The 12,980-nt window shown below is 41.8% G+C and overlaps 1 protein-coding gene across 5 annotated transcripts in view; it reads left to right on the forward strand.

Annotated features, from left to right (window-relative positions):
- LOC122207960 (zinc finger protein 345-like) overlaps positions 1-12,980 on the forward strand; it is a 52,543-nt gene that overhangs the window by 20,033 nt on the left and 19,530 nt on the right. For all 5 annotated transcript variants that reach the window (XR_006197072.1, XM_042918403.1, XM_042918401.1 and 2 more), the window contains exon 2: positions 12,479-12,605. Coding sequence is in view for 4 of the 5 variants with exons in the window: in XM_042918403.1 (XP_042774337.1) it covers positions 12,479-12,605 (127 nt within the window). In the remaining variant the exon portion in view is untranslated. The remainder of the gene's footprint in view (positions 1-12,478; positions 12,606-12,980) is intronic.

The following is a 12,980-nucleotide window of genomic DNA, read 5'->3' on the forward strand; positions in this document are numbered from 1 at the left end:
TTACCTGCCCCAATTCATTTACTGGACTGAGATTTCTTTGAAAAATGTCATGCCAGAATTTCTTTTTCCCAAAAAGGGGGAAGGAAAATCTAGATTTGACAGCAGTAACCACATTTGGAAACAAGGGGAGATAAATGACATTTCAACGTGTTGTCTATGCTCTGTCTCTGATGGCACTTTAGCTGAGGTTAGTGGTACTGATCAAATGATCAGTCCTATTCAATGAGCTACCAATGTTCTTGTGAGGAAAATGTTCAACTGATACTGGCACACTCCACAGTGCATCACTCATCAAGCTTCAAATAGATCCGTCAAAATCTCTGCCCTGAATTAATCATTGCCCCATAAATAAGGAAACCCAACAGTGCAGCAAGCACATAATAGAGGAATACAAGGCTTAGGCCGTAGATCAATGGTCATGCTCAAGCCATCTTCGGCCACAGCTGCATCGAAGGCCAGGACTTCAGCCCATGGCAGCCATGGGGGGCAGGGGCTGGAGAGCATGGGGTGGAGGTTCCAGGGGATAGGAGGTTCCTGGGAAGGAGAGTCCTGGCAAGGGAAGCAGATACTAGTCCCTGTATGACCCCTATTGTACCTGAGAGAAAACCCAAAGGCTGAGGATGGAAGTTTGATTAGGACCCCTGAGCAAAAAATAACATTGCTATCTGTCTTTATCTTTTGTTCCCAACGTTCATCCACTAGTGATGTCGATTCCCACTGAAAACTGATTGTTCTCTGAAACACCCATGCAGTCCTTTTCAAAATAGTCCAGTTGATAAGGATAGCCAGTACTTTTTACCTTCAGTTGGGAGGAATGGCAATACACCTGTTGAGTAACGCCTCAGGGTTCCACAGAGGGTCCATTCTATATGTGACAACCTTAAATGTTATACTACATGACAGTAAGTTTTCTGCAGGCTCTCCTTTGTTATAGTATGACATAATTTCATTCTCTGCTCCCCTTCTCAAGGTTCTTTGCATGACACCAGCATACACCTGTGAAAACTTGTGGCTTTAAAGAGACATCAGGTGCCCAAAGAAAAATTGCAGTTTGCTCAAAACCAGCTTAGATATTTAAGTCACCTGCTGTGAGAACAAGGACTAGATTTCAAGACATCCTGGAAATCAAAAACCTGAAACTAAGTACCAATTCTGAAACTCTCTGGGACTGTTTGTTCATTTCTGAAGTTTGATTCCAAACTTCTCTCTTACAGTTGAAAGTGCATATGCTTTACTAAAACAGGACAAACCTTACCCAATTATTTGAAAAGAGGGGGATAACACAGTAATTGAGACATGAATGAAAAGTCTAAATCTATACAAGCTTCTCAAAGTCAACACCCACAAATCAAGCAACCCAGGTAAGAAATGGGCAAAAGACATGAATAGACACTTTTTGAGAGAAGATAGCCAGAATGCTAACAGACACATGTAAAGATGATCAACATCCCTCATCATCATGGCAACACAAATCAAAACACGGATGAGATACCACTTCCCACCTGCCAAAATGGGTAAAATTAACAACACAAGAAACCATGGGTGTTGGTGAGGATGAAGAGAAGGGGAACCCTGTTGCACTGTAGGTGGGAAAACAATGTGGTGCAGCAGCCATTCAGGAGAACAGTATGAGGTTTTAAAATAACTAAAAAGGGAATTAGAGGTGCTTGGGTGCCTCAGTTGGTGGAGGGTCTAACTCTTGATTTTTCTCAGGTCTTGGTCTCATGGGCATGGGTCAAGCCCCACATGGGGCTCCAAAGTGAGCATGGAGCCTCTCTTCCTTTCTCTGCTACTCCCCCATTCACACTTGCTCACAATCTCCCTCAAATAAATAAACATTAAAAGGAACAACTTAGTTTCAATCCATGGTGGCCAAAGTAAGATATTTGTATGATTTAACTCTTCCTACATTTCTTAAGACTTTTTTTTTTTTTTTTTTTTGCAGGCTTGCACATCATCTATACTGGATGATGATCCTTATACCTCATATATTTTGTGTTTAGGACTCATTTATGGTTTTCATGCTTTGTTCATGCACAAGCTGAGGGGCCAACCTATTGATAGGAAGTAATCACAAGTAGATAGTGTCCTGAGATAACAGCTACCCCAAACATCCTTGTCCTAGGGAGCATCTTTGCAACTTTTTATACCCTGTCTTCCATCATTACAATTTTTCTCTTTTTCAGTAGGCCACCTGGAAGCAAGTAAACAACTGGGGCTTAATAAAGGCATTTTTCCCCACTGTCAGGACATTTATCCTGAGTGACAATCACTACGTGTTCACGCTCTTCTCTGTAGCCTGGAGAAATTACAAAACCTCCCCATCTCATAAGAAATATGTAGTCTGTTGTTCTTCCTGTCAACCATTTATATATTCATGCCTCCAAGAGTGTTATGTTCAATTATGCATCAGTGACCTTGTAAGTAAAATTGTGACTAAAGTAATCTATTCTAGGGATGCTTGGGTGGCACAAGTCAGTTCAGCCTCAGAGTCTTGATCTTGGCTAAGGTCCTGTTTTCATGGTTTGAGTTCCAGCCCCACATCAGGCTCTGTGCTAAAGGCATGGGATTCTGTCTGCACTTCCCTGCCTCCTCCCCTTTTTGTGCTCTCTCTTTCACATACACACACACAAAATAAATTAATAAACTAACCAAAATATAAGTATTCTAGTAATAAATAATAAATTACAGGCATAAAATGGACCCTTTTATAATTATCATATAAATAGCTGTTCGAATATGTTAACGGCCCCAGCAATAAGGCCAGAATCTTATCAGTAATATAACAGTTTGTCCTGTAATATTGAAGAAATACTTTAAATTATCTTTGAATGTGTATCTTTCAATATGAGAGATTATAGTTGTCCAACATTGATCTGGGCATGGGGTTTGAAGACTGTTGCACAAAGATAGTTCAAAGTTCCTTCAAGAAATACGGGTAAGGGCAATTGTTTCTGAATTTTAATGTGACTGATCACAGGTGAAGGTGTAGGGAAAGCTAGGTTTTAGGGAATGCAGGCATTCAAGACCAAGTGTTGAACATTGTGCCTTGTGTCCTAGGAGAAATGTTGACGTCTTGATATATGAAATGCTCAAGGAAATCCATTAGCATATTTAAGTGTTTTCAGTCATAAGTGTAATAGTGAACTGCCTGGGACAGAAGAAAATGCAGACGGATGTGTCAGCTGATACATATAAAAAGAAAGCTGGTGGTAGTCAATAATGAATAGACATTTCCAGGCTGAGGACCTGAAGTGGATAGGTGTGCTGAAGTTCACTTGGTCTATATTGAGCTTTAATGTCAATTGACTCTTTTGAAAAGAAACAGGTTACAAGGATAGTCTTTGCTAGTCTCAATTTTCTTAAAAACGTTAGTTTATTGATTTTGAGAGAGAGAGAATGGGAGACTGAGAGAGAGAGAGAGAGCAAGTGAGAACCAGGGAGGGGCAGAGAGAGAGGGACAAAGAGAATCCCAAACAGGCTCTGCGCTGTCACAGCAGAGCCTGATGTGGGGCTTGATCTCACAATCCCTGATCTCACAAACAAAATCAAGAGACCCTTAACCAACTGAAGTCACCCAGTCTCATGTCAATTTCTTAGTTCAGCCTGAACAACTGGAAAGGGACAGGAATTCTGACACCCCCAAAAGGGGATAGGACATTCTTGCTCCATGGGAGTTTCAGGAGCCAACCCATTCATCACCCTGTTTCCCATTTCTGAACATCTAGAGGTCAGTCAAGTGTTAAAAAGTAAATATACATAGATTTTATGAAATGGAAAGAGGACCCAGCAGTGCCTTCAACTGTCTCTCTTTAGACCTTTGTCTGTACTTTCCAACTGATTCCATTCTTTTTCCAGATCAGCATTTAGCTCAGGAAGAAGTCCCAGCAGGCAAAGCATCCCAGGATGGGGAAGGAAACTACCCCCTCCAGCAATAGGGACTGCCCTGAGCCAGCAGGACCCTACCTGCCTGATAGCAATGCAATGATTGGCCTGGCCTTCACCACCTGCATGTACCACCACCCTTCATTCTACATTTTCTTTATATAAACCTGGAAGGATTTTCAGCAGGTTGGGGACAGTGTTTGAGTTGTTGGTCACCTCTCCTCTCAGTGTTGGCCTCCGTGAAAAAAATCTCCTTCTTGTTTTATCACCAATCATCCCACTGTTGTTCTTGCCTTCTCTGGGGGACCCACACAGACCAGGTTTGGCCACTACCACAGACAAAATCCAAAGGCAGAGAGATGAGAGGTGGCAAAACACGAGAGGAAGTTATTTCAGGGAGGCTGACACTGCAAAGATGGCTGAATAATGTCTCAAGGACTGTCTCCAAAGTGCTGGATACACTTCCAGGTGTATGGAAGGGAAAAGGGGAGAGGTGGGTGGAGGGGCAAAAGGAGTCAGGACCTGCAGGTAGACAGTGAAGTCTGTCATTGTCCTGGAGTCAATCCAGGGTGGGGTCTTTCTGCTCAGGGCAGTCCTTGAGGCTTGAGGGGTAGTTCCAGTTCCCCTGAGGGATACTTTGTCTTCAGGGTCTTCCTCCTGAGCCAGAAGACAAGCTGGAAGGAACCTAGTGAGGAAGTCTGAGGTCAAAATTCAGGCAGCAAAAGTCCTCTGTCTTGCCCTTGGATTTGGTCAGCCATGAGTGGCAGAACTGGGTCTGTCTGGGGCCACTGGAACCAGGTGCTCCTGTACCCTTGGGTCCTGCTTACAAAGTCATTACCACAATCTATCCAATAAACATATCCCTCATCTCCCATTGTTAATACATGTGTGTGTGTACGTGTGTGTGTTGAGAACACTTCCGATAGCCTCTCTTAGCAAATCTCAAGGGTGCAATACACTAGTACTAACTATACACACTGAGGTGTAACATTCACTGCTCACACATCCCTCATTAGTAGTGCTTTTTGCCACTTGACCAACATCTAAACATTTCTCCCATCCTCAGCCCCTGGCAACAAACACGCTGATCTTTAATAATTTTGTCTTTTTTAAGATTTGCATGTATGTGATTTCATACAGTATATATTTTTCTGTATGTGGTTTATTTAACTTAACAAAATATCCTCTAGCAACCTCTAAGTTGCTGGCAATGGAAAAATGTCCTTTTCTGAGGCTGATACATATACCAAGAATAAATTAGATGAGGGACCTCTACTAGGAAAGAGTTAATAGCAGAGATGAACATTTAATTTTTATTTTATTTTTTTATAGTTTATTGATTTATTCTAGAGAGAGACAGAGAGAGAACGAGCAGGGTTGGAGCAGATAGGGAGACAGAGGATCTGAAGCAGGCTCTGTGCCGAGAGCAGAGAGCCCGATGTGGGACTCAAACTAACCAACTGCTAGCTCATGACCTAAGCCAAGGAGGGACACTTAACTGAGCCATTCAGGTGGCCCCAGCGATGAACCATTTATAAAGAGTTATCTGCGCGGCAGTGCAAATATGTTTTATAAACATTTGTCTTTCCTTGCTCATTGAATGTAGATGTTGTTCCTCCTTCTTGAGATGTAGATCCCTACCCCCTTCTCCTTCATTCCAAATGGCATATGAGCATCAATTGCCTGTCTTTGAGCCTCATATCTTTGAAGTTGCCATAATTAAGAAATTATTTTTTTTCTCTTTTGAAACTGCCTGATGTCAGTTTAATTGTTAGACTGGCCAAAGAATAGAGAACAGATGAAGGAAAATGTTTTCTTCTCGTACACATTCATTCTGTGGTTAAAAACTGATCTCTGTTCTTCAGAGCTAAAATATAATGTGAAGACAGAGTTTGGTCAAAAGAGGAATAAGAGCTTTATTGTTTTCCCAGGCAGAAGAGGCTGAAGCAGGTTAAGACCTTCAAAACTGCAAGCCCACCCAGAGGAAGGGGCTGGGGTTTTTATAGGGAAAAACAGGATCCATCCTGTTTCAACAAGAAATGTGTTTGTGTTGCCAGCCTTTGTCATCATATTTCCAGTGTGGTACTTGGTTAAAAAAAAAGGGGGGGGGGGGTTAAGAAGGAATAATGGGAGGTTGCCCCAGGAGAAAAAAAGTTACTAAGTTCAATAGCCAGCCTTGTTGATGTTTTAATGCCTCCATTTTCAATTGTTCAATTTTATGCTTTTAAGTGGTTTCAGTTTCAGGCAGCAGCACAACTGTCTTAGATCACTCCATGTTTTACTGTGAGAAACCACTCAATATTTTCTAGAATGGCTACAATAAGGAAAAGATGATAACACCAAATTTCAGTGAAAATAATGAGGAATTAGAAATGTCAAATGAATTAAAGAATGCATTCAGTTGGGAAAACTGTTTAGTGGTGACTTAGGAAAAACTTTGCTACTGAAGGGGAGCATTTTACCATTCTAAAATGTGTGTCTTCACCCGAAAAACAAATAACCCAGTGAAGAAATGGGCAGAAAACATGAATAGACACTTCTCTAAAGAAGACATCCGGATGGCCAACAGGCACATGAAAAGATGTTCAACGTCGCTCCTTATCAGGGAAATACAAATCAAAACCACACTCAGATACCACCTCACACCAGTCAGAGTGGCCAAAATGAAGAAATCAGGAGACTATAGATGCTGGAGAGGATGTGGAGAAACAGGAACCCTCTTGCACTGTTGGTGGGAATGCAAATTGGTGCAGCCGCTCTGGAAAGCAGTGTGGAGGTTCCTCAGAAAATTAAAAATAGACCTACCCTATGACTCAGCAATAGCACTGCTAGGAATTTATCCAAGGGATACAGGAGTATTGATGCATAGGGGCACCTGTACCCCAATGTTTATAGCGGCACTCTCAACAATAGCCAAATTATGGAAAGAGCCTAAATGTCCATCAACTGATGAATGGATAAAGAAATTGTGGTTTATATACACAATGGAATACTACGTGGCAATGAGAAAAAATGAAATATGGCCTTTTGTAGCAACATGGATGGAACTGGAGAGTGTGATGCTAAGTGAAATAAGCCATACAGAGAAAGACAGATACCATATGGTTTCACTCTTATGTGGATCCTGAGAAACATAACAGAAACCCATGGGGGAGGGGAAGGAAAAAAAAAAAAAAAGAAAAGAAAAGAGGTTAGAGTGGGAGAGAGCCAAAGCATAAGAGACTGTTAAAAACTGAGAACAAACTGAGGGTTGATGGGGGGTGGGAGGGAGGGCAGGGTGGGTGATGGGTATTGAGGAGGGCACCTTTTGGGATGAGCACTGGGTGTTGTATGGAAACCAATTTGACAATAAATTTCATATATTAAAAAATAAAAAAAAATAAAAATAAAAATTAAAAAAAAATAATAAAATAAAATAAAATGTGTGTCTTTGGCACAAGGATTACTTTAAAGGAGCAGACAAAGGAAAAGCTCTGAAACCCTTTGAAAGAGGCATTTGCATGTACAAGGGAAAGCTCCCTGTGGAAGGGTGTCTACCACTGCAAAGAAGAAAGAGGGGGGATGTGTAAATCTCCAGAAACTCTGATCAGTGGAGAAGGTATGGATTTAAATCTGGACAATAACCATAGCTATGATGGTGCTTTTTGCATGGTCACCTTCCCTAATACTTCCCAACAGGATCACTTGTGGAATTTCAAAAAATGATCATATCGCCCCCCCCCCCCCCATATTCTGTCAATCAATGTTTGTTGAAACAATGGTGTTGTTTTAATTAAGTGCTCCATGTGATTCTAAGGGAATCCAGGATGAAGCACAAAGGTTTCCCAATAATTTAGGAGAGGTGAGTGCAGGCTTTGGCTCTAGGAGAGGTACCAGGTTCTCCTCTACAGGAGTTGGAGAGGATCAGGGCCGTGTAACAAAGTGTGCCTATGATGTAGTAGCATTTGTGGGGGTAGTGGCATCTGTGGGCGGAGAAGCCTCCAGAAGCCAGAGGATGAAAACTCATAAGTTGGCATCCAGTTAGGAGCTCAAAAGGTTCTGAATAGCTTTTTACGCAAAGGAGTAGGAAGTTGGGTCTTTTCTACTTTTCAAAGTCTGGCCTGCAGGTGATCAGTTTACAGTGGAAGAGGCTGTGTTAGTGGCTTGGAAGATAGTTTTTCCTTCTGCAGCTGTGATATCTCTAGCAAAATCTTTGAAGAAATCTAGCGGACCAGGTGAAAGAAGGAATGGCCAGTTCTCAGGTAAGCTGTGCTTTCGAGGGCAGAGCCCATTCCCTCTTTTTCTCTTGACAGTCCATGCTAACTGAAATTACAAGTGTTGGTTTTTCTAGTTCTGAGATTTCTGATCTATTTTTTCACCTAATTTTTAACCTTTTCCGATGATACTCAAGATTAGGTTTGTAGAATACTCTTGCATTGTATCGCTGAGCCTTCTCCCCCTTCTCCAACTCCAAATTAAAGTTATGCAAGTATTGAAAATATTCCCTTTGTGAACGATCCACAGGGGAAGGCGTTGAGTCCAAGATTCCTATTGCTGATTGGGGTCTGGTACTGGGATAGCACTCAAGGAAAACCGTTCCCATTTAGGTCAGATCTGGATGCTTAATCTCCTCTTTAGAGACCAGGAGGAAGAAAGTGCACAAATACACAGGATGGATAATGAGGCCCGGATTAACTCCAAAGTTGTCTGATAAAAAGAAGACTTTTGCTCTTTAGAATGTAAAAAAGATACCCCATTTTCAGCTTATTTCATTACAATTGATTTCATTACTGCTGATATGAAATGCTTTAACTTGGCTTTGTGCTCTCTGCTAGATTTCTCCTCTATAACGTTCACATTTCCCTTCTCATTTGTAAGGGTTTTAGGTATATTTCCTGAGTGATGTGCAGAAACCATCCCATTTCAACTGAAAACCTCTTCTGAGTTTCTCTTTGCCTGTAGTTATTGATGAAAGGAACAGAGGCAAAAGAAATACCGATAGGATTAAATTTTCTTACAGCTTGCCACCCATTGATAAACACTAGATATAGGCAGAGTATGACATTGCTCAAGGAATTCACAATTGCCTTCATGTGAATGCTTTGCTAGAGGCAGAAGGGAAGCTTAGCATGATGAGAGTCAGACTGCCAGTATTCTGTGTCTTCTTGACTATCTGGAAATGCTTTAGAAACTTCTTTTATCTCTATGCCTCCAACTTAAAGCGTATCATCAGTGTCTCCTCACAATCCTACTGCAGCCCTTGGTGCCACAATTCCTCTCCCTGTGCTTTCATGAAAACAGCTTTTTTGACCAAAGAGGGCTCCAGAATCCTTTCTTGACCCTTTCTCCCAACCCACATCCCAGCAGTTTCCACTGGACAATGAAGGCCCTCACCTTTGTGTAATAGAGATATTGACTTCTGGGAATGGAGATTCTAAATCACTCAGACCTCCATCCTGTAGATTGCTAGTTTACTCCACACTCTTGATGCAAATCTATTCATCTATTTACTTTGTCTTTTCAGAACAAGAAAAGAAGAATCCCATAGTTTACATGCTTGCACCTTAGAATCCTGAAATAGAATAGAGTAGAAATGAGGATTGAAACAAAAGCTTTCAATGCAACAGTATATGGTGGGATCATCAAGCACAATGGTCGAGAAGCTATTCTTGAGATGTTGGATGATGCAAGATAGTTTATTGGAGTAGCACAGAGACTGGACCTGTGGTCAGAGCGATACTGTGGCTTCACGAAGCTTATATGTCCTGGGGGGGAGGGGAGTTGCACACAGTATAAGACCACAAATGTTCCTTTTATTTTTTTTTAAGTTTATTTACTTATTTTGAGAAGGAGACAGAGCACGTGTGGGGGGAACGGGGAAAAATGGGGAGAGAAAGAGAATCGCAAGCAGGCTCCACATACTTGGCAGCATGGAGCCCTACTGGGGGCTCAAACTCATGAACTGTGAGATCATGACCTAAACTGCAACCAAGAGACAGGCTTAACCCACTGAGCAACTCAGGAGCCCCTTCGTTTGAATTTCTGAGTGTAAAACTGCTTCTGCAGGATTTCTCTGGTGATTACCATTCAGTTCAACATTACTTATTGAGACATGTATAGGCAGTCAGGAGACCCCTTAAGAATGTAGCAACCAGCACTTACTTGATGCTTCTTAAAACTCTGCAGGCTCTAGGTCAGCCTTCTCTGGTGAAGGTGCACATTTTCCTGTTTGTATCCCCCATCATACTAGATTCAGAAATAATAGCTGGTTTATGTATATCTTTCAATGTGTTTGTGTTGACAGTGTGAATAAAAGACCTAAGCATCATTATCTAAAACTAGATTTATGAGTGTAACGTCATTGAGGATGTTTCTTAGTTTCCACGACCATTTCCTGCTCTTCACTTGTTTTCTGTAGTTTGTGTGAGAGACGGGAAGATCGAGAGAACAAGTGGAGAAGGGGCAGAGAGAGAGAGGAAGAGAAAGACAGTTTAAAAACAGGCTCCCTGTTATCATCGTAGAGCCCAACGTAGGGCGCAAACTCAGGAACCTTGAGATCACAATCTCAGTCAATATCAAAAGTCAGATGCTTAACCAACTGAGCCACCCAGGTGGCCTTCCACTCTATCACTTTTAATATGTATATAACTGCTTTCTAAATGTATGGTTGTGTGCATGAAGTGTAAAACAGGAGATCAATTTTGTGTGGACACTTTCTTCTTTCCATCATTCTTTTTAGCTTTCACACGTGTTACGAACATTGCTTTAGGGTCCCGTCTGGATATTGACCACTGTGACATTTTAGATCAACTCTAGGTCACATAACCTGGGTTAAAACGGAATCTCTTCCATGTACTGGATGCTTGACAAGATATTGACAGAGAAACAGAAGAATAACCTGTTTGCTCTCATAGATGATAATTGTTTATAATTATGATTATTCATTTTCCATTAATTTATGAAAAATGAGTAGATGCTATGTACTAAGTAGGAAATGCTCAGAAGTCTCCTTGTTGCCTTTTTTGCTATTCTAATAGAACCTGTGGTTGTTATAAAACCCATTTAGTTCCAAGTACTCCATGAGTTCCTGCCTTTGAATTCTTGCTCTTTGTTATTCAAATATCTATTCCCTGGCCAATAGGCTAATGTCTTGTTAGCAATGCAGAATCTGGGGGCACTTGGGTGGCTCAGTCAGTTAAGCATCTGACTCCTGATTTCAGCTTAGGTCAGTAGCTCATGGTTCCTGAGATGGAGCCCCAAGTCAGGCTCTGCACTGTCAGTGGGGAGCCTCCTTGGGATTCTCTCTCTCTCCCTCTCTCTCCCCTCCCCCACTTGCTCTCTCTCTCACTCTCTCAAAATAAGCATATAAACTTAAAAAAAATAAAGCTCTTCAATGCACCATTGTGAAATTGTAATTCATATTAGAATATGCTATGTACATTGTAACACACCCAGACTTTCTATCCAAGAAAGAGACACCAGGTATACTATGTGATGTGAATATAGTATTTAAAAACGTGGATGTCTTTGTTGATGCCTTCATTTTATAAATTCACTTGAATAAACACAATATTTACACTAGTTCTTACCTCAAAGTTAGAAAATACATGAAAGCATATTACTGTGTTGAAAAAGGTCTTCCTGCAGAAAGCAGGAACCTCCTCTACGTCAGAACCAGTTTTCCTAATGTACCTGAACAAACAAACAAATTCACTTCTTGGTGAGTCACAGATAGAATCTATACCAGCTGGGGTTGTCACACAAGGAAAATGTGAATTTCAACAATTAAGGAGATCACAGGGAATCATTTCCAAAGCAGAAACCCCGGGAAGGGAATGGTTTCATATATAGTCAGGGTGGAGAATTAGAGGGAGAGCCCATCATCTTATGTGAAGGTAGGGATAAGGTTGCACTTGGGCCTGAAGAAAACAGTTGTATACAGGAGGGGCCTGGGTGGCTCAGTTGGCTGAGCATCCAACTTCAGCTCAGGTCATGATCATGCAGTCTGTGTGCTCGAGATCTTGTGCTCGATCCCCGCATTTGGCTCTGTGCTGGCAGCTCAGAGCCTGGAGCCTGCTTCCAATTCTGTGTCTCCATCTCTGTCCTTCCTCTGCTCCTGCTCTGTCTCTCTCTCAAAAATAAATACACATTAGAATGTTTACTTTTTGAAAGCAACTTCCATACCTACTATGGATGTTACATAGTAAATGAGGTTTGTGCTCGCTCTTAGGTGGAGAGTTTAGCATTATAATGAGGTCATGGTAACAATCCTTTTCCGGTGGTTGGCACCACTGTTCACCTGCTCAGGAGTGAGTCAGGGGATAAGCTCAGACTGGGTGGGTATAAACTCTTTCTCAGATGACATACCTTTTGTTGTATACGTTCTGTTTCCATCACAAGGGACTATGGCCCTGGGGTGTTGTTACCTGAAGTAACAGATAAGGTTGAAAGAAGAATTAAAATAAAATGAGGGACTGAGGGCAGTGGGTATCAACAAGTAAGCAGTGAAGATCAGGTCTTGGGGTCCAGCTGGTGACATTAACTCCCTCTTGCATCTTAGGTACCATTATGAATGCTGCCTATGGCTACTTGGTAACTGTGGCATTTGTTGCAGGGACTGCTGACCTTCAGGGATGTGGCCATAGAATTCTCTCAGGAGGAATGGGGATGCCTGAACCAGAGTCAGCGAGAACTGTACAGGGATGTGATGTTAGAGACCTATGGACACCTCCTCTTCTTGGGTGAGGATAATTCCTTCCAGACTTCCCAAACCACACTCGCGGGTTTGTTCCTTCCTTGGAAGACTGTCTCTTGGAAGCTTCCTCTTGCATGACTGGGATTCAGATCCCTGCAGTCAGAGAAAGAAGTCGAGTTTGTAGATATAGAGAAATATCTTCATGAGGTTTCCTTTCCAGCTGTAGATTCCCCTTCTTTACGGTGAGGTAAGAGCATCATCATCTGTAGATGAGTGGTAATTGTAAACATTGAGTGGCATAAAATGGTACTGCCCACTTAAGCTCCCAACTGCTACTCATTCCTGTCGTGGTAGTACTTGGACGTGAGGTCACGATGTGAACGTTGGAAATTCCTGTCAAGTATACTAAAGGGGCTTGTGG

This window comes from Panthera leo, chromosome E2 (assembly GCF_018350215.1).
Source record: "Panthera leo isolate Ple1 chromosome E2, P.leo_Ple1_pat1.1, whole genome shotgun sequence".
NCBI lineage: Eukaryota > Metazoa > Chordata > Mammalia > Carnivora > Felidae > Panthera > Panthera leo.